Consider the following 21,260-nt stretch of genomic DNA (forward strand, 5'->3'; position numbering starts at 1 on the left):
ATACAACAATCACTAATGTTAAGTTGCTCTGGATAATAACTCAAAAGTCAATACAATCCAAAACATATTTTAAATAAGCATGGCAATCATAAATATTCTGTACAAATCAGAAATATATCATATAATATAAATACATGTGTATTACCGTATTTACAACCTGTTAACATTTAATAGTTTTGGTACGATACTCCCAGATTCCACTGTCTTTAATGATACACGGTGTGTTGCTTTGAAGCACAGGTATGACTCCAGACATCATCCACCTCGGGGTCAAACTTGTTAGCGATAAGGTGGTGTTGGTTTAGGAGCCACTGCAGGTCTCCAGCTCCATAGACACACACAGCTCTCCTGTAGGTCCCGGAGCAGTGGGGGTAGGGGGCTCCGCTCCTCACATCCCCAGCCAGGTAGCTCCACCTCACTACCCTGGCTATGGAGTTCATATCAGACTGCTGGTACTTACTGTTGGGGGGGTTGGAGCCTGGGACAGCGGGCATGCGCTGCAGAGTGGCCCACAGGTGTTCATCAGGACTATAGGTGTCCTTCTCCCACTCCAGCAGAACCCGGACCTCCTGACTCTTCATCACGTGACGGACGAAGGCTCTGGATACCACGAAGTAGGCGTTGCCAGAGAACATGGGGGTGTTGATTGGTGGAGGGTTCTTCTTAACCTCTGTCCTGACTACTGTATCCGTGACGTTGTGGTGAAACTTCCATCTGCCCTTCTTGTAGCCGTTGGTGACCTCTGACTCCATGCTGTTCTTTCCGTTCAGCAGCTTGAGGGCCTGAACCATCTCAGCGTTGGTCTTAATGGGGAAGTCTGTTCCACAGGTGTTGAGAAGGTACCTCCACTGGACAGATGACTTTAGCAGGTCCTCCATGCAGTTCAGGTCAGCCTGCACTCTGGACCAGGAGGCATAGATGACGCTCTCCATCTTACTGGCCACAAACACATTGGGTAGGCAGGACACGATAGCCCTCACTGCACTCTTGAAGTCCTCGGATGATTTCTGGTCGATGTGGACGCAGTAGACGTTCTGAGGAGTGTATAAAGCACGCAGGAGCCGGTCAAACATCTCAATCTTCTCGTGGATGACCATGGAGAATGCAATGGGGAACTCTTCCTCCTCCAGGCTGATAGGCATGGTAATGAACTCTCTGTCTGTGACGAATCTCTGGCAGTCCTGTGTCACGTTGTGGTAGAATGCCTCCGACAGCAACTGGCTCTTCTTCTTGGTCTTCAGCAGTCTCCTGAGCTGTTCCTTCTCCAGACCCTCTATGTCTCCTCGGATGATGGCTGAGCAGGCAGGCAAGTCTACAGCGTAGTGCAGAGGGAGGAGGTCTGAAAAGCGAAGAGGCTTCCTGTCAGAGCAGGGTCTGAGAGCGGCCCACAGGAACAAACAGACAGAGCCACTCAGTACGATCAGAGATACGTTCCTGAAGACTCTCTGAGAGCTTGACAACCGAAGTAGAGACATGCCTAGTCTTGTATTATCTATGATGTATTATTCTCTGTAGCAGTGACGGTCTATATGGTGGTATTAGTATATACACCCAAGGAGCTGCCCACTGCTGCTCAACTGAGTAATAATCATACCTCAGAGCTAAAACAAATGACAAGTCTCACACCTCAGTATAAAAGGACATTTGTATCATTGACTTTAGTGGGCATGGTCTGTGTGCATGCGGTAAACACTCTAGTTGGCATGGGAGTGGCTCAAGAGTGGCTCAACCTGTAGTACGCTATGCATGGTTTCCCCTGTACATGGATCATTTGCTGGTCGATGTGCGACTGACGTTTTGTGGGGGAGGAGAGGGCTGGACATCTTGTTGATATGACATGCATTACCACAGACTTTTACCTGGGGAAGAAATTTGAATGTCTTTGAACTTCAGAGAGTTGGCTCAACTAATGTTGGACCAGAGCTAACAATTGATCATACCTCAGTTCCATTACATTACACATAATACTGCCTAGAGTTTTACAGAGCTAGACCAGATTTAGCTAACAAGCTAGCAATAAGCTAACAAACATGTTTGTGCAGACTGGCACCAGAATTCAAGTAAAAACATGTCTTACCTTTTTGTAGTTAATAAATCCAATGTGATAACTATCATGTGATAACTATCCAAATATGAAAACTATCATATCCTTAACTAGCATTGAAAAAGTTAATCCACTGTTCTCTAAATAAATATCTCTCCCTAATTAATGAATTGGCGAGGGGCAGGTAGCCTACACACACTTTATTTTTTTATTTTTTTTATTTCACCTTTATTTAAACAGGTAGGCTAGTTGAGAACAAGTTCTCATTTGCAACTGCGACCTGGCCAAGATAAAGCATAGCAGTGTGAACAGACAACACAGAGTTACACATGGAGTAAACAATTAACAAGTTAATAACACAGTAGAAAAAAAGGGGAGTCTATATACATTGTGTGCAAAAGGCATGAGGAGGTAGGCGAATAATTACAATTTTTCAGATTAACACTGGAGTGATAAATGATCAGATGGTCATGTACAGGTAGAGATATTGGTGTGCAAAAGAGCAGAAAAGTAAATAAATAAAAACAGTATGGGGATGAGGTACGTAAAAATGGGTGGGCTATTTGCCAATAGTCTATGTACAGCTGCAGCGATCGGTTAGCTGCTCAGATAGCAGATGTTTGAAGTTGGTGAGGGAGATAAGTCTCCAACTTCAGCGATTTTTGCAATTCGTTCCAGTCACAGACAGCAGAGAACTGGAACGAAAGGCGGCCAAATGAGGTGTTGGCTTTAGGGATGATCAGTGAGATACACCTGCTGGAGCACGTGCTACAGATGGGTGTTGCCATCGTGACCAGTGAACTGAGATAAGGCGGAGCTTTACCTAGCATGGACTTGTAGATGACCTGGAGCCAGTGGGTCTGGCGACGAATAGGTAGCGAGGGCCAGCCAACTAGAGCATACAAGTCACAGTGGTGGGTGGTATAAGGTGCTTTAGTGACAAAACGGATGGCACTGTGATAAACTGCATCCAGTTTGCTGAGTAGAGTGTTGGAAGCAATTTTGTAGATGACATCGCCGAAGTCGAGGATCGGTAGGATAGTCAGTTTTACTAGGGTAAGTTTGGTGGCGTGAGTGAAGGAGGCTTTTTTGCGGAATAGAAAGCTGACTCTTGATTTGATTTTCAATTGGAGATGTTTGATATGAGTCTGGAAGGAGAGTTTACAGTCTAGCCAGACACCTAGGTACTTATAGATGTCCACATATTCTAGGTCGGAACCATCCAGGGTGGTGATGCTGGTCAGGCGTGCGGGTGCAGGCAGCGAACGGTTGAAAAGCATGCATTTGGTTTTACTAGCGTTTAAGAGCAGTTGGAGGCCACGGAAGGAGTGTTGTATGGCATTGAAGCTCGTTTGGAGGTTAGATAGCACAGTGTCCAGAAGTATATAGAATGGTGTTGTCTGCGTAGAGGTGGATCAGGGAATCGCGCGCAGCAAGAGCAACATCATTGATATATACAGAGAAAAGAGTCGGCCCGAGGATTGAACCCTGTGGCACCCCCATAGAGACTGCCAGAGGACCGGACAGCATGCCCTCCGATTTGACACACTGAACTCTGTCTGCAAAGTAGTTGGTGAACCAGGCAAGGCAGTCATCCGAAAAACCGAGGCTACTGAGTCTGCCGATAAGAATATGGTGATTAACAGAGTCGAAAGCCTTGGCAAGGTCGATGAAGACGGCTGCACAGTACTGTCTTTTATCACACTGGTAAAGATTTTCAGCTGGCAGGCAAACACTGGCAATAACTTTTATAGTGGCTTTGAGGGCTTTGCATAATGACTTCGTTGCATTTTTTGTGGGACTGGGGAAAAAAAAGAATGTTATTGACCGGGTCCCATGCTCTTAAAATAACGGTTCTGTTCCGGAAGAGATCACTTTCTTTCTCGGTTCTGTTCCTTGAAAATGTTTGTTATTTTCTGGTTTTCGGATCTGTTCCAACCCCTGTTTGAAATAAATTATAAAGGTCAACTTCCTCTCTCCTCTCTGTATCTTGACCTGTTTAGAAACCATGAAAATTATAATGGGAATTATGTCCTGCTCGGGGATTTGAACTTGCAACCTTCCGGTTACTAGTCCAATGCTCTAACCACTAGGCTACCCTGCCGCCCCTTCCCTTTCAGTGTGTGCAATCACATACTTCCATGAGTTACAGGGTGACATGCAGATATATCTTCCCTAGGTTGTAAGACTCCTGGTTTACTGTCATGAACCCCTTTTGCCCTGCAGTCTAGGGGGGATGGAAACGAGACCCGTAACATATCTCATGCAAATCATTATAGTGAAAAAGTAACAGTGAGACCTTCTTACATCAGCTGATATCTCAGTGCTTTACAGAAACCCAGCCTAAAACCCAAAACAGCAAGCAATGCAGATGTAGAAGCACAGTGGCTAGGAAATTTCCAGAGAAAGGACAAAACCTAGGAAGAAACCTAGAGAGGAACCAGGCTATGAGGGGTGGCCAGTCCTCTTCTGACTGTGTCGGGTGTAGATTATAACAGAACATGGCCAAGATGTTCATAAATGACAAGCATATTCAAATAATAATAATCACAGTAGTTGTCGAAGGGTGCAGCAAGTCAGCACCTCAGGAGTAAATGTCAGTTGGCTTTTCATAGCCGATCATTAGGAGTATCTCTACCGCTCCAGCTGTCTCTAGAGTGTTGAAAACAGCAGGTCTGGGACAGGTAGCACGTCCGGTGAACAGGTCAGGGTTCCATAGCCGCAGGCAGAACAGTTGAAACTGGAGCACCAGCATGGCCAGGTGGACTGAGGACAGCAAGGAGTCTTCATACCAGGTCGTCCTGAGGCATGGTCCTAGGGCTCAGGTCCTCTGAGAGAAAGAGATAATTAGAGAGAGCATACTTAAATTCACACAGGACACCGGATAAGACAGGAAAGTACTCCAGATTTAACAAACTGACCCTAGCCCCCCGACACAAACTACTGCAGCATAAATACTGGAGGCTGAGACAGGAGGGGTCAGGAGACACTGTGGCCCCATTCGAGGACACCCCCGGACAGGGCCAAACAGGAAGGATAACACCCCACCCACTTTGCCAAAGCACAGCCCCCACACCACTAGAGGGATATCTTTAACCACCAACTTACCATCCTGAGACAAGGCAGAGTATAGCCACAAAGATCTCCGCTACGGCACAACCTAAGGAGTGGAGCCAACCCAGACAGGAAGATCACGTCAGTGACTCAAGTGATGCACCCCTCCTAGGGACGGCATGAAAGAGCACCAGTAAGCCAGCGACTCAGACCCTGTAATAGGGTTAGAGGCAGAGAATCCCAGTGGAGAGACGGGAATCGGCCAGGCAAAGACAGCAAAGGCGGTTCGTTCCTCCAGAGCCTTTCCGTTCACCTTCACACTCCTGGGCCAGACTACACTCAATCATATGACCCACTGAAGAGATGATACTTCAGTAAAGACTTAAAGGTTGAGACCGAGTCTGCGTATCTCACATGGGTAGGCAGACCATTCCATAAAATTGGAGCTCTATAGGAGAAAGCCCTGCCTCCAGCTGTTTGCTTAGAAATTCTAGGGACAATTAGGAGGCCTGCGTCTTGTGACCGTAGCGTATGTGTAGGTATGTACAGCAAAACCAAATCAGAAAGATAGGTAGGAGCTGCTGTAAGTTAGCAATAAAACCTTGAAATCAGCCCTTGCCTTAACAGGAAGCCAGTGTTGGGAGGCTAGCACTGGAGTAATATGATCAAATTTTGGGGTTCTTGTCAGCATTCTAGCAGCTGTATTTCGCACTAACTTAAGTTTTTTAGTGCTTTATCCGGGTAGCCAGAAAGTAGAGCTATATAACATCCTAGTTATATTACCAACTAACATCCTGTGTAAATTACCATACCCCAAAACATCCTAGAATGTATATTACCATATGACAATAACATTATATTGTGATATTAAAATACCACAGTAACATCCTAGATTGTATATTACCAACTAAATTCACATTTATAATACCATATCACATTAGGGTTAGCCTACCTGCTAAGAAATTGTTATTAATAAATAACATCCTAGCTATATTAACATTGCACAATACCATCCTAGTAATATTGCCATACCACAATAACATCCAAGGTATCTTACCATACGACATAAACATCCAATTTCTATTACCAAATAACATCCTAGATATGTTACAATACAACAATAACATCCTAGTTACACAAAGAACATAGACATTCTTCCCGCCAAAACACCATCATCCAAAGTGGGGAATAAAACAATATTTCTGTATTCCAAACAGTTGGAATGCTCCGTGGGTACTTACAGAACCATCATGACATATTCATTAATAATTTGTGATGTACAGTGGGGCAAAAAAGTATTTAGTCAGTCACCAATTGTGCAAGTTCTCCCACTTTTAAAACCTGTTGTGACTCGGGAGCAGTATTTTCATTTTTGGAAGAAAAAAACATTCCCGTAGTAAACGGGATATTTTGTCAGGACAAGATGCTAGAATATGCATATAATTGACAGCTTAGGATAGAAAAAACTCTAACGTTTCTAAAACTGTAAAGATATTGTCTGTGAGTATAACAGAACTGATGTTGCAGGCGAAAGCCTGAGAAAAATCCAATCCAGAAGTGCCCCATGTTTTGAAAGCGCTGCGTTCCAATGAGTCCCTATTGAGCTGTGAATGGGCTATCAACCAGATTACGCCGTAGGCGGCTACATTGCGCAAGTGGTCACCTGATGCCCCCAGACAGATTCTCGCGTGAAATACAGAGGTAGCCATTACTCCAATCGGTCCTACTGAAAAACGGATTGTCCCGATGGATATATTATCGAATAGATATTTGAAAAACACCTTGAGGATTGATTATAAACAACGTTTGCCATGTTTCTGTCGATATTATGGAGCTAATTTGGAATATTTTTCGCCGTTTTCGTGACTGCAATTTCCGGGCGATTTCTCAGCCAAACGCGAAGAACAAACGAAGCTATTTCGCCTACAAAAAAAAATATTTTTGGGAAAAAAGGAACATTTGCTATCTAACTGGGAGTCTCGTGAGTGAAAACATCCGAAGCTCAAAGGTAACTTATTTAACCTCTTGCTTCTACCTGGCACGCAGGCGTCCCATCTAGAGCTCTGGAAATGCAAATGCGCTACGCTAAATGCTAATAGTATTAGTTAAAACTCAAACGTTCATTAAAATACACATGCAGGGTATTGAATTAAAGCTACACTCGTTGTGAATCCAGGCAACAAGTCAGATTTCTAAAATGTTTTACGGCGAAAACATAGCACATATTTATGTCAAACCACCACCGCAGACATAGCTCATTAGCATAGCCAAGTAGGAAAAAATATGCAATCAACAAACGCAGGATTAAAAAAAAAATCATTTCACTAACCTTTTGAAATCTTCATCAGATGACAGTAATATAACATGTTACACAGTACATTCATTTTTTTCAATAATCTGCAATATATATCCATAAATCTCTGTTCACAATGACGCATCGTTCAAAAAATGCTACTAAAATGTCAGGAGAAATGAAATAGCTCCGGCAGATAACGTCAGCTAACAAGGAATACACATCATAAACTTTGACTAAATATGCATGTTTTACATATGTATAGGAAGATACACTTCTTCTAAATGCAATCGCTGTGTTACATTTATTTTTAACGTTACAGTTTGCGTTCATTAGGCTATACTAGGAGTCGGCGCTCCAAATGTATCATTATGCCTCCTCTATCTTGGAGTCGACAGAAACCCAAAATTAACACATAAATATTCCTTTACCTTTGCTGTTCTTCCATCAAAAGACCTGGAAGGGATTATACTTACCAAAACAGAGTTTAGTTTTCAAGTCTGCGTCTTTTTCGGTTCTCAAAATAGCCACATTTCGGTCGAAATGTAGGCAAAATTCAAGTGGATGCGCACCAAAACATTGAAATTATATATTATATGTCGAGTAAACTTGTCAAACTATGTTCATAATTAAGCTTTAACATGTTATAAAGGTGTACAGCAATTGTGAGGACGAAGCGAAACACACACGTCTTTTAATTGATCCTGAAGAAAAGAGAGAGCGGGAGCAGAGCACGCATAAACGTACACTTTTTTTTCGCGTGATCGAGACCTTTCGGCACGCTCAACGTCTCGTGAGCCCGCGATTCTCACAATGAGAAGCCCCATTGAAAGCAGGCTTCGCGCTGAACACATAGGAACTGTTCCCAGAGCGGGTAGCCTTTTGGAAAGTGCGTTTAAGATGACGTCAAAGTTGGGCCAACTTTTTCCATGACAAGAGAGATTTTGGGAGAATGCATGCCCTGAGACTTCTGCTTTACATAGAGACACAATTTAAACGGTTTTAGAAGCTTTAGAGTGTTTTCTATTCAATAATATTTTTTATATGCATATATTAGCAACTTTTGACAAAAATGTATCCTGTTTTATATGGGTACCCAATTCCTCCAGAAGGGGCAGTAAACAGGGCTAGGCTTAACAGGTTAATTAATTGCTTTTCTGATTTCCGTGACCAAGTTACCTGCTGCTAGCTGGACAAAATGCTATGCTAGGCTATCGATAAAGTTACACAATACGCTTGTCTAGCTTTGGCTGTAAAGCATATTTTGGAAATCTGAGATGACAGGGTGATTAACAAAAGGCTAAGCTGTTTCTCAATATATTTCATTTGTGATTTTCATGAATAGGAATATTTTATAGGGATATTTATGTCCGTTGCGTTATGCTAATTAGTGTCAGGCGATGATTACGCTCCCGCATGCGGGATGGGGAGTCAATAGAGGTTAAAAAGATGAGAAAGGCCTGTAATTTTCATAGGTACACTTCAACTATGACAGACAAAATGAGAAAAAAATATCCAGTGAATCACATTGTAGGATTTTTAAAATAAGGGTATTAAGTATTTGGTCACCTACAAACAAGCAAGATTTCTGGCTCTCACAGACCTGTAACTTCTTCTTTAAGAGGCTCCTCTTTCCTCCCCTCGTTACCTGTATTAATGGCACCTGTTTGAAATTATCAGTATAAAATACACCTGTCCACAACCTCAAACAGTCACACTCCAAACTCCACTATGGCCAAGACCAAAGAGCTGTCAAAGGACACCAGAAACAAAATTGTAGACCTGCACTAGGCTGGGAAGACTGATTTTGCAATAGGTAAGCAGCTTGGTTTGAAGAAATCAACTGTGGGAGCAATTATTAGGAAATGGAAGACATACAAGACTACTGATAATCTCCCTCGATCTGGGGCTCCACGCAAGATCTCACCCCGTTGGGTCAAAATGATCAAAAGAACGGTGAGCAAAAATCCCAGAACCACACGGGGGGATCTAGTGAATGACCTGCAGAGAGCTAGGACCAAAGTAACAAACCCTACCATCAGTAACACACAACGCCGCCAGGGACTCAAATCCTGCAGTGCCAGACGTTTCCCCCTGCTTAAGCCAGTACATGTCCAGGACCGTCTGAAGTTTGCTATAGAGCATTTGGATGATCCAGAAGAAGATTGGGAGAATGTCATATGGTCGGATGAAAACAAAATATAACTTTTTGGTAAAAACTCAACTCGTCGTGATTGGAGGTCAAAGAATGCTGAGTTGCATCCAAAGAACACCATACCTACTGTGAAGCATGGGGTGGAAACATCATGCTTTGGGGCTGTTTTTCTGCAAATGGACCAGGACGACTGATCCGTGTAAAGGAAAGATTGAATGGGGCCATGTATCGTGAGATTTTGAGTGAAACCTCCTTCCATCAGCAAGGGCATTGAAGATGAAACGTGGCTGGGTCTTTCAGCATGACAATGATCCCAAACACACCGCCCGGGCAACGAAGGAGTGGCTTCGTAAGAAGCATTTCAAGGTCCTGGAGTGGCCTAGCCAGTCCCCAGATCTCAACCCCATAGAAAACCTTTGGAGGGAGTTGAAAGTCTGTTCCCCAGCAACAGCCCCAAAACATAACTGCTCTGGAGGAGATCTGTATGGAGGAATGGGCCCAAATACCAGCAACAGTGTGTGAAATCCTTGTGAAGACTTACAGAAAACGTTTGACCTCTGTCATTGCCAACAAAGGGTATATATTGAGATAAACTTTTGTTATTGACCAAATACTTATTTTCCACAACAATTTGCAAATAAATTAATTACAAATCCTACAATGTGATTTTCGGGATTTTTTTTTCTCATTTTGTCTGTCATAGCTGAAGTGTACCTATGATGAAAATTACAGGCCTCTCTCTGGGAGAACTTGCACAATTGGTGGCTGACTAAATACTTTTTTGCCCCACTGTAACTGTAAGGTCCTGGGTGCCGTGAGGGTGAGGGTGAAATCAGGCACAGGAATGCAGAGTTCAATAAAGTGCTACTTTAATGCACACACGGTGAACTACGGTCAACCCACTTACGGGTGCTCAAACCAAATGCCCCAGACACAGGGAAACGAAAACAGTCTTGCACAAAATACACAAACATGTACATCTAATGCAAACACCAGGTTTACAATAATCAATCCCGCACAAAGAACCAGACGGGCCCGGCTGACGAATAAAGCCTCACTAATTATCACCAACTCAAAACAGGTGTACTCAATAAACACATAAGGAGGGGGAGAAATAATCAGTGGCAGCTAGACAACCGCCGAGCCCCAACCAAACTGGAAGGGGAGCCACCTTCGGTGAGTCGTGACAGTAACCCCCCCCCCGACGAGGTGCAGGGCGATTCGGATGGAGGCGATGGAAATCCTTCAACATTGACGGATCCAAAATGTCCCCCACCGGTACCCAGCACCTCTCCTCCGGACCGTACCCCTCCCAGTCCACGAGGTACTGCAGGCCCCTCACCCGGTGTCTCGAGTCCAGAATGGCCCGTAATATATACACCGGGGACCCCTCGATGTCCAGAGGGGGAGGAGGGACCTCCGGCACTTCACCGTCCTGTAGGGGACCAGCTACCAGGAGAGACACATGAAATGAGGGGTTAATACGATAATAGGAAGGGAGTTGTAATCGATAACACACCTCGTTTATTCTCCTCAGGACTTTGAAGGGCCCTACACACTGCGGCCCAAGCTTCCGGCAGGGCAAGCGGTACAAACACGGGGACCTCACTGCGGTGGAGGTCAGCACTCCTTTTCTGCCCTCCAGGTCTCTTTGGAGCGCTGCACCCATTCCTCCACAGCAGGAGCCTCGGTCTGACTCGGATGCCACGGTGCCAGAACCGGCTGGTACCCCAACACACACTGAAAAGGGAACACATTAGTAGAGGAGTGGTGAAGTGAGTTCTGGGCCATTTCGGCCCAGGGGATGTATCTCGCCCACTCCCCTGGCCGGTCCTGACAATACGACCGCAGAAACCTACCCACTTCCTGGTTTACTCCACCTGCCCATTACTCTCGGGGTGATAACCGGAGGTCAGGCTGACCAAGACCCCCAGATGCTCCATGAACGCCCTCCATACTCGGGACGTGAACTGGGGGCCCCGCTCAGAAACGATGTCCTCCGGCACCCCGTAGTGCCGAAATACGTGGGTGAATAATGCCTCCGCAGTCTGTAAGGCTGTAGGGATACCGGGCAACGGGGGGAGACGGCAGGACTTAGAGAACCGATCCACAATCACCAGAACCGTAGTGTTCCCCTGAGACGGGGGCAGATCGGTCAGGAAATCTACAGAGAGATGAGACCATGGCCGTTGTGGAACGGGGAGGGGTTGTCTAGGAGCCTTACTCTGGGTTAATACCGAACAGGAGGAGACATAAACCTTAACGTCCCTAACCAAGGTAGGCCACCAATACCTCCCCCGAAGGCTCCCCACTGTCCTCTTCACCCCAGGGTGACCCGAGGAGGGTAGGGCGTGAGCCCACCGAATCAGTTGGTCCCGAACATCAAGCGGCACGTACTTCCGCACCGCCGGACACTGAGGAGGCGTGGGTTCAGCCCGTAACGCCCGCTCGATGTCCGAGTCCACCTCCCATACCACTGGTGTTATCAGCCTTGAGGCGTGAAGGATGGGAGTAGGTTCGGTGGACCGATCCTCCGTGTCGTAAAGGCGGGACAGTGCGTCCGCCTTCACATTCTGGGAGCCCAGTCTATAAGATAACGTGAACCGGAATCAGGTGAAAAACATGGCCCACCTTGCCTGACGTGGGTTCAGTCTCCTAGCTGCCCGAATATACTCCAGATTTTGGTGGTCGGTCCAGATGAGAAAGGGGTGCTTAGCCCCCTCAAGCCAGTGTCTCCACACCTTCAGAGCCCTGACCACCGCTAATAACTCCCAGTCCCCCACATCATAGTTATGCTCCGCTGGGCTGAGCTTCCTCGAGAAGAAAGCGCAGGGCTGTGATAGCACGTCACCCACCCCAGCCTCGGACACGTCCACCTCCACTATGAATGCTAGAGAGGGGTCCGGATGCGCCAACACGGGCGCATGAGTGAACAGCGCCTTCAACCTGTTGAAAGCTCAGTCCGCCTCTGCTGACCACCGCAACCGCACCGGGCCCCCCTTCAGCAGTGAGGTAATGGGAGCCGCTATCTGGCCAAAACCCCGGATAAACCTCCGGTAGTAGATGGCAAAACCAAAAAAAAGCTGCACCTCTTTCACCGTGGTCGGAGTTGGCCAATTACGCACAGCCTTAATGCGGTCGCCCTCCATCTCCACCCCCGACGTGGAAATGCGATAACCCAGAAAGGAGACGGCTCGTTTGGAGAACACAGACTTCTCAGCCTTGACGTATAGGTCATGCTCCAGCAATCTACCAAGCACCTTGCGTACCAGAGACACATGCGCGGCGTGAGTGGCTGATTAGATCAGAATGTCATCGATATAAACAACCACTCCCTGCCCGTGCAGGTCCCTGAGAATCTCGTCTACAAAGGATTGGAAAACGGCTGGAGCATTATTTAACCCATATGGCATGACGCAGTCATAGTGGCCCGATGTGGTACTAAATGCTGTTTTCCACTCGTCTCCCTTCCGAATATGCACCAGACTATACGCGCTCCTGAGATCCAATTTTGTGAAGAACTGCACTCCCTGAAATGATTCCACCACCGTAGCAATGAGAGGTAGCTGAACCCCACTGTGATGGCATTTAGACCTCTATAATCAATACAGGGAGGCAAACCTCCCTCCTTATTCTTCACAAAAAAGAAACTTGAGGAGACGGGTGAGATGGAGGACCGAATGTACCTCTGTCCCAGTGTTAGGAAATTATGATTTAATATGACTGAACAAATAATTTTAAATTAAACTGTAAGTGAACTTACTCTTATTATATCTGATTAACAATATGAGTTCATAAGAAGGGATTGTGTGACACGGACATGGAGTAATTAAAAGTTAATGAACACCATTCCAACTAGGCAGAAACAAATGGGTTGTGGACTGTGTAAACACATAAGGTCGTTAGCCTATGGTTGACCCAACTGAAACTTAGCTGTGGGTCTGACGGTGGCCAGGTACAGTTCCAGCTGGAGAAAAAAACCCTGGCACCCTGCCGCCGCTCCATCATAAACCCTCGGGAGCGTAAGACGGAGAGCGCTGGAGCCGGGGGATGGGGAGTCCTGAGCTGGGAGAGCCGAAGGTGGAGAGAGGAGACCACTTACATTTACAATACATTTAAGTCATTTAGCAGACGCTCTTATCCAGAGCGACTTACAAATTGGTTCAATCACCTTATGACATCCAGTGGAACAGTCACTTTACAATAGTGCATCTAAATCTTAAAGGGGGGGGGGTTGAGAAGGATTACTTTATCCTATCCTAGGTATTCCTTAAAGAGGTGGGGTTTCAGGTGTCTCCGGAAGGTGGTGATTGACTCCGCTGTCCTGGCGTCGTGAGGGAGTTTGTTCCACCATTGGGGGGCCAGAGCAGCGAACAGTTTTGACTGGGCTGAGCAGGAACTGTAGTTCCTCAGTGGTAGGGAGGTGAGCAGGCCAGAGGTGGATGAACGCAGTGCCCTTGTTTGGGTGTAGGGCCTGATCAGAGCCTGGAGGTACTGAGGTGCCGTTCCCCTCACAGCTCCGTAGGCAAGCACCATGGTCTTGTAGCGGATGCGAGCTTCAACTGGAAGCCAGTGGAGAGAGCGGAGGAGCGGGGTGACGTGAGAGAACTTGGGAAGGTTGAACACCAGACGGGCTGCGGCGTTCTGGATGAGTTGTAGGGGTTTAATGGCACAGGCAGGGAGCCCAGCCAACAGCGAGTTGCAGTAATCCAGACGGGAGATGACAAGTGCCTGGATTAGGACCTGCGCCGCTTCCTGTGTGAGACAGGGTCGTACTCTGCGGATGTTGTAGAGCATGAACCTACAGGAACGGGCCACCGCCTTGATGTTAGTTGAGAACGACAGGGTGTTGTCCAGGATCACGCCAAGGTTCTTAGCGCTCTGGGAGGAGGACAATGGAGTTGTCAACCGTGATGGCGAGATCATGGAACGGGCAGTCCTTCCCCGGGAGGAAGGACAGCTCCGTCTTGCCGAGGTTCAGCTTGAGGTGGTGATCTGTCATCCACACTGATATGTCTGCCAGACATGCAGAGATGCGATTCGCCACCTGGTCATCAGAAGGGGGAAAGGAGAAGATTAATTGTGTGTCGTCTGCATAGCAATGATAGGAGAGAACATGTGAGGTTATGACAGAGCCAAGTGACTTGGTGTATAGCGAGAATAGGAGAGGGCCTAGAACAGAGCCCTGGGGGACACCAGTGGTGAGAGCGCGTGGTGAGGAGACAGATTCTCGCCACGCCACCTGGTAGGAGCGACCTGTCAGGTAGGACGCAATCCAAGTGTGGGCCGCGCCGGAGATGCGCAACTCGGAGAGGGTGGAGAGGAGGAAAGCAGAAATATAGATAAAATGAATCACTAACCTTTGATGATCTTCATCAGATGACACTCATAAGACATCATGTTAAACAATACATGTATGTTTTGTTCGATAATGTGCATATTTATATCCAAAAATCTCAGTTTACATTGGCGCCTTTCGTGCAATAATGTTGATTCCAAACATGCGGTGATTTTGCAGAAATAATCATAATAAACATTGATAAAAGATACAACTGTTATTCACAGAATTAAAGATAGACTTCTCCTTAACCCATCCCGGATCCAGGAGAATTTACACTAATTAGCATAGCGCAACGGTCAAAAAATATTACTAGAAAATATTAATATTCATGAAATATAGTGAAACACAGCTTAGCCTTTTGTTAATCACCCTGTAATCTCAGATTTTGAAATTATGCTTTACAGCCAAAGCAAGACAAGCGTTTGTGTAAGTTTATCGATAGCCTAGCATAGCATTATGTCCAGCTAGCAGCAGGAAGCTTGGTCACAAAAATCTGAAAAGCAATCAAATGATTAGTTTACCTTTGATGAGCTTCGAATGTTTTCACTCACGAGACTCCCAGTTAGACAGCAAATGTTCCTTTTTGTTCCATAAAGATTATTTATATACCCAAAATACCTCCGTTTGTTGGTCATTTTATGTTGAGAAATCCACCCGGAAATAGCGGTCACGCCAACGGCGGAAAAAAAAATCTAATTATATCCATAATATCGACAGAAACATGGAAAACGTTTTTTATAATCAATCCTCAAGGTGTTTGTCAAATATCTATTCGATAATATATCAACCGGGACAATTGGCTTTTCAGGCAGTGGATTCATGAACCGTGACAATACCCCCCCCCCCCCCTAGGAACGCCTCTTGGCGTTCCCAGGCGAATTTACCTGTCGATTGAAATCATCGATAAGGGAGTGATCCAGAATGTCCCTAGCAGGTACCCAACTTCTCTCCTCCGGGCCGTAACCCTCCCAGTCCACCAGGTACTGGAATCCGCGTCCCCTCCTACTAGAGTCCAAAATACGATTCACAGAAAAGGTGGGTTCCCCATCAACAAGTCGTGGCGGCGGGGGAACCGGGACCGGCGGGTTAATGCGTGCCTGAAACACAGGTTTTATTTTAGAAATATAGAAATAGAAATATATGCCATTTAGCAGACGCTTTTATCCAAAGCGACTTACAGTCATGTTCTACGTATGGGTGGTCCCGGGAATCGAACCCACTACCCTGGCGTTACAAGCGCCATGCTCTACCAACTGAGCTACAGAAGGACCACATGAAAGGTAGGATGAATTCTCCTATATGCCGGAGGAAGCTTGAGCCGGACCGCCACCGGACTAATGATCCTGGTGACTCTGAACAGGCCGATAAATTTGGGGGCAAGCTTGTTCGAAACGGATCGGAGTGGAATGTTCTTAGTAGAAAGCCACACTCTTTGGCCAACGACGTATACCGGAGGCTTAAACCGGTGGAGATCGGCCTTAGCCTTGGTGCGCGCCCCCACACGGAGAAGAGTCTCACGGGCTCTGCTCCATGCGTGACGGCACCTCTGGATGAAAGCGTGAGCGGAGGGAACAGTGACCTCGGACTCCGTACTGGGAAAGATAGGTGGCTGGTAACCTAAACTACACTCAAACGGAGAGAGACCCATGGCTGCCACTGTCAACGAATTGTGAGCGTACTCAACCATAGAGAGTTGTTGACTCCAGGAAGAGGGATTCTTAGAAACCAAACATCGCAACACTCTCTCCAAATCTTGGTTGGAAACTACGTCCATCGGCAGGCCATGTAAGCGAAAGACGTGATCCACGACAGTTACCGCTGTCTCCTTGGCAGATGGTCATTTAGGCAAGGGAATCAAATGAGCCGCCTTCGAGAACCGGTCCACCACGGTCAAAACAACCGTCTTGCCCTGGGAGGATGGAAGGCCGGTAACAAAATCTAGCGCGATGTGGGACCAGGGTCTCGAAGGGACCGACAGCGGTTGGAGTAACCCATCTGGGGGTCGATTAGAAGTCTTCCCAGTGGCACAAACCGAGCAAGCCAAGACGAAACTGTGAATGTCACGAGCCATCAGTGGCCACCAAAAGCGTTGCTTAACCAAAAAGCTAGTGCGGCTGACTCCTGGATGACACGCTACGTTGGAGCAATGCCCCCACCGAATAACATCGGACCGACACCCCTCCGGCACAAACAACCGATTAGGTGGGCAACCGGGCGGAGGCGTTACCCCTTCTAAGGCCGTTTTGACCCTCGATTCAACCTCCCATGTGAGTGTGGAGACCACTAGGGTCCCGGGTAGGATGCACTCGGGAGTGGATGGGCGTTCGGAATGGTCGAAAATGCGAGAAAGGGAATCGGGTTTGACATTCTTGGAACCCAGGCGATACGAGAGAGAGAAGTCAAAACGTCCGAAAAAGAGTGCCCACCGCGCCTGCCTGGAGTTGAGTCGCTTGGCGGTTCTGATATATTCCAAATTCTTGTGATCGGTCCAAACTATAAAAGGTACCCCCGACCCCTCTAACCAATGGCGCCACTCCTCCAGTGCTAACTTCACTGCCAACAACTCTCTGTTGCCAATGTCGTAGTTGCGTTCCGCAGGTGATAACCGATGGGAAAGGAACGCACAAGGGTGCATCTTGTCGTCAGAAGAGGAACGTTGGGAAAGTACCGCACCTACCCCCACCTCTGAAGCGTCCACCTCCACCACGAACTGACGCGAGGGATCGGGAGCTACGAGGATGGGAGCCGAAACAAAGCGGCTCTTGAGTTTGGCGAATGCAGCCTCTGCTGTATCGGACCACCTGAACGTCACTCTGGGGGAGGTTAAGGCGGTAAGAGGAGCGACTATCTGACTAAAGTTGCGAACGAAACGCCGGTAGAAATTGGCGAATCCCAGAAACCTCTGTATGGCCTTACGGGAATCTGGGCTAGGCCAATCCACCACAGCCTTAACCTTGTCAGGATCCATGCGAATACCTTCAGTCGAGACGATGTAACCTAGGAATGGAATGGATTGTGCATGAAAAATGCATTTCTCCGCCTTGACAAAAAGTCCATTCTCCAACAACCTCTGAAGCACTCGTCTGACGTGCTGAACGTGTTCCTGGAGAGAAGAAGAAAAAATCAGTATGTCATCCAGGTAAACATATATGAACTGATCAATCATATCTCTCAGCACGTCATTGACGAGTGCCTGGAAAACCGCTGGGGAGTTGGATAGCCCAAAAGGCATGACCAAATATTCGAAGTGCCCTCTGGGGGTGTTAAACGCGGTCTTCCATTCGCCCCCCCCCCTTATGCGAACCAAATGATATGCATTACGTAAATCCAACTTAGTGAACACGGATGCTCCCTGTAACCTTTCAAAGGCTGAGGACATCAACGGTAAGGGATAGGTATTCTTCACTGTGATGTTATTCAACCCACGGTAATCAACGCAAGGACGCAGAGATCCGTCCTTCTTCCCCACAAAGAAGAACCCCGCCCCCGCTGGAGAAGAGGAAGGACGAATGAATCCAGATGCCAGAGAATCAGAGATGTATCTCTCCATAGCCTCCCTCTCCGGAACAGAGAGTGAATATAACTTGCCTTTAGGCGGAGACTCACCTGGCAATAAGTCTATTGCACAGTCATAGGGACGATGCGGAGGAAGAGAAGCAGCACGGGACTTACTTACTAACAAGCAGACACTAAACAGGACTCAAGACACTTGTTACTCCACATGGATATGGATTTATGAACCCAGTCAACTCTGGGGTTGTGTTGGGTGAGCCAAGGGTGGCCGAGAACTAATGGTGCAAGGGGTGAGTCCATGAGTAGAAATGATAGTGTCTCAGTGTGATTGCCAGAAGTGATGAGTGTGATAGGTTCAGTGGTGTGAGAAATGTTGGGGAGTTCTTGACCATTGAGAGCGTTGATGGATATCTTGTGCGTGAGTGAGTTGATAGGAATCTGGAGTTTGTGAGCGAGCTTGGTGTCCATGAAATTACCCTCTGCTCCTGAGTCCAGTAAGGCTTGGGTGTCATGCGTGTGGGTGGCCCATCTTAGTCTTACCGGGAGGAGAGTAGATGATGAGGTCTTCTCTGTGGTGACAACACCCGATAGTAGCCTCATGCTTACTACCGGGCCTGATCTTTTACCGGGCAGGAGTGGATAAAATGGCCCGCTCTACCACAGTAGAGACAGAGTCCTTGGGATCTCCGCCTCTCCCTCTCTTCCCGAGAGAGGCGAGCTCTCCCCAGCTGCATGGGTTTGTGAGCGGAGGCTGAACTGGCCGTGTTCCCGCCGCTGGCATGCCAGCCCTCCGTGTCGTTATACGGTCTGTTAGGGCATGCTCGGCGGCCAATACGACTCAGACGAGCGTCGACCCTCAAGGCTAGTTCCACTAGTCCATTTAAACTCCTGGGAAGGTCCAGAACATAAATCTCCTTCTGGATCCGGTCCTCCAGCCCATGGAGGAACATGTCCCACTGCGCCTCCTCGTTCCACTGACACTCTGCGGCCAGAGTGCGGAATTGGATGGAGTATTCCGATACGGAATGGTCTCCTTGGCGAAGGTCAGCGAGTAGTCTGGCCGCCTCTCTACCCGCCACGGCCCGATCGAAAACCCTTCTCATCTCCCCGGAGAGTGTCTGGAAAGAGGTGCAGCATGGGTCCTGGTTCGCCCACACCGCCGTTCCCCAAAGAGCCGCTTTGCCTGATAGCAGTGTGAGTACGAATGCTACCTTAGACTGTTCACGGTTGAAGGTCCGTGGCTGCAACGAGAAATGCATGGAACATCTCGTAAGAAAAGCTCTGCAATAGTCAGGATCACCTGAATAACCCTCTAGTGTCGGTAGCCCTTGGCTCTAGCTGGGAATCCGGCTCTGGCGGGGCGGGTTGAACTGCCGGTGTAGGTGGCGCAGCGGAACCCCTCAGATGTTGTAATTGTTGGGTCAGCTGGGATACCTGCGTCGCAATGGCTTGTACTGCCCGACCTGTGCTGGAGATGTTCTCCTCTTGTTGATCCATTCTCGTGATACTGCGGGAAATGAATTCGGTCAGACTCGTTGAACTCGCTGCATCCATGGTCTGGTCAGATCGTTCTGTGACAATACAGAGGCGGATGCAAGATGCAAGCAACGATGGTTTAATGAATACGATTTATAGCAGCAACAGGACAGACAGACTGTACTCAGACGGAATCCGACCCAGGGACTAGAGCGCATCTTCCGGTGATAGCGTGCTGAGAAATCCAGGGGAGTGTGTCCAGATGGGAAGGAAGGAGCACAGCAGATAATCCACACAAGGGCGGTGAGAGATGAGCACTGACACACGACACAACCTCAGGGAAGTAACAACACAACCTCAGGGAAGTAACAACGATCTGACAACAAGAAACACTGGTTACAGAACATATAAAGGGAAGATAAGTGGTTCCAGCTGGACAATCAGGCCGAGATTGGGAACCACGCCCACACAAACACTAGAGAGAGAGAGAGAGAGAGAGAGAGAGAGAGAGAGAGAGAGAGAGAGAGAGAGAGAGAGAGAGAGAGAGAGATTCATGAACCGTGACACTTATTCTCCATGGACTTTACAGTGTCCCAGAACCTTTTGGAGTTTGTGCTGCAGGATGCAAATTTCTGTTTGAAAAAGGTAGCCTTTGCTTTCCACTGCCTGATGGAGGTGTTGTCAAAAGATATTGTTCACTATGCAAGTAGAATGGGTAAATAGTGTCAGAATGTAAGTAATGTCAGAAGGCATTATAGAATATGTAAAAGGGTATGAAGGTATTGTAGAATCGGTACACATTGTCAGAAGGTATTGTAGAACGGATAAATAGTATCAGAAGGTATTGTAGAATGGGAAAATAGTGTCAGTAGATATTTATTTTATTTTACATGGCAAGTTAGTTAAGAACAAATTCATATTTACATTGACAGCCTAGGAACAGTGGGTTAACTGCCTTGTTCAAGGGCAGAAAGACAGATTTTTAACTTGTCAGCTCAGGGATTCAATTTAGCTACCTTTCAGTTACTATCCCAACACTCTAACCACTAGGCTACCTGCCGCACAGAGTGTCAGAAGGTAAATAGTGTCAGAATACATTGTAGAATGAATAAATAGTGTGATAAGATATTGTAGAATTAATAAATAGTTCCAGAAGATATTGTAGAATGGGTAAATAGTGTCAAAGTATTTTAGAAGGGGTAAATGGTGTCAGAAGCTATTCTGTCAAGAGGTACACAACATCCTGAAATATATTTAGATATCTTTGTTAGAAGAATACTATATTTCCCTTGAAGTAGTGATGCTGAATTTCAACAGGCATGAGACTTAGGGCTGTCACAACTCTTTCTGACACTGCTAACCCTGGTCTCTTGGCTCCCTAGCC

At 47.0% G+C, this 21,260-nt stretch overlaps 1 protein-coding gene across 1 annotated transcript; it reads right to left on the reverse strand.

The window, feature by feature from the left end:
- Positions 1-206: 206 nt before the first annotated feature.
- On the reverse strand, positions 207-1,475 carry LOC124037736 (beta-1,3-galactosyl-O-glycosyl-glycoprotein beta-1,6-N-acetylglucosaminyltransferase 3-like). Its single transcript, XM_046352785.1, has one exon. It carries the CDS (start codon positions 1,473-1,475, stop codon positions 207-209), a length of 1,269 nt encoding a protein of 422 aa, XP_046208741.1.
- Between the last annotated feature and the right edge of the window lie 19,785 nt (positions 1,476-21,260).

Source organism: Oncorhynchus gorbuscha, linkage group LG01 (assembly GCF_021184085.1).
Source record: "Oncorhynchus gorbuscha isolate QuinsamMale2020 ecotype Even-year linkage group LG01, OgorEven_v1.0, whole genome shotgun sequence".
In the NCBI taxonomy this organism is placed as follows: domain Eukaryota; kingdom Metazoa; phylum Chordata; class Actinopteri; order Salmoniformes; family Salmonidae; genus Oncorhynchus; species Oncorhynchus gorbuscha.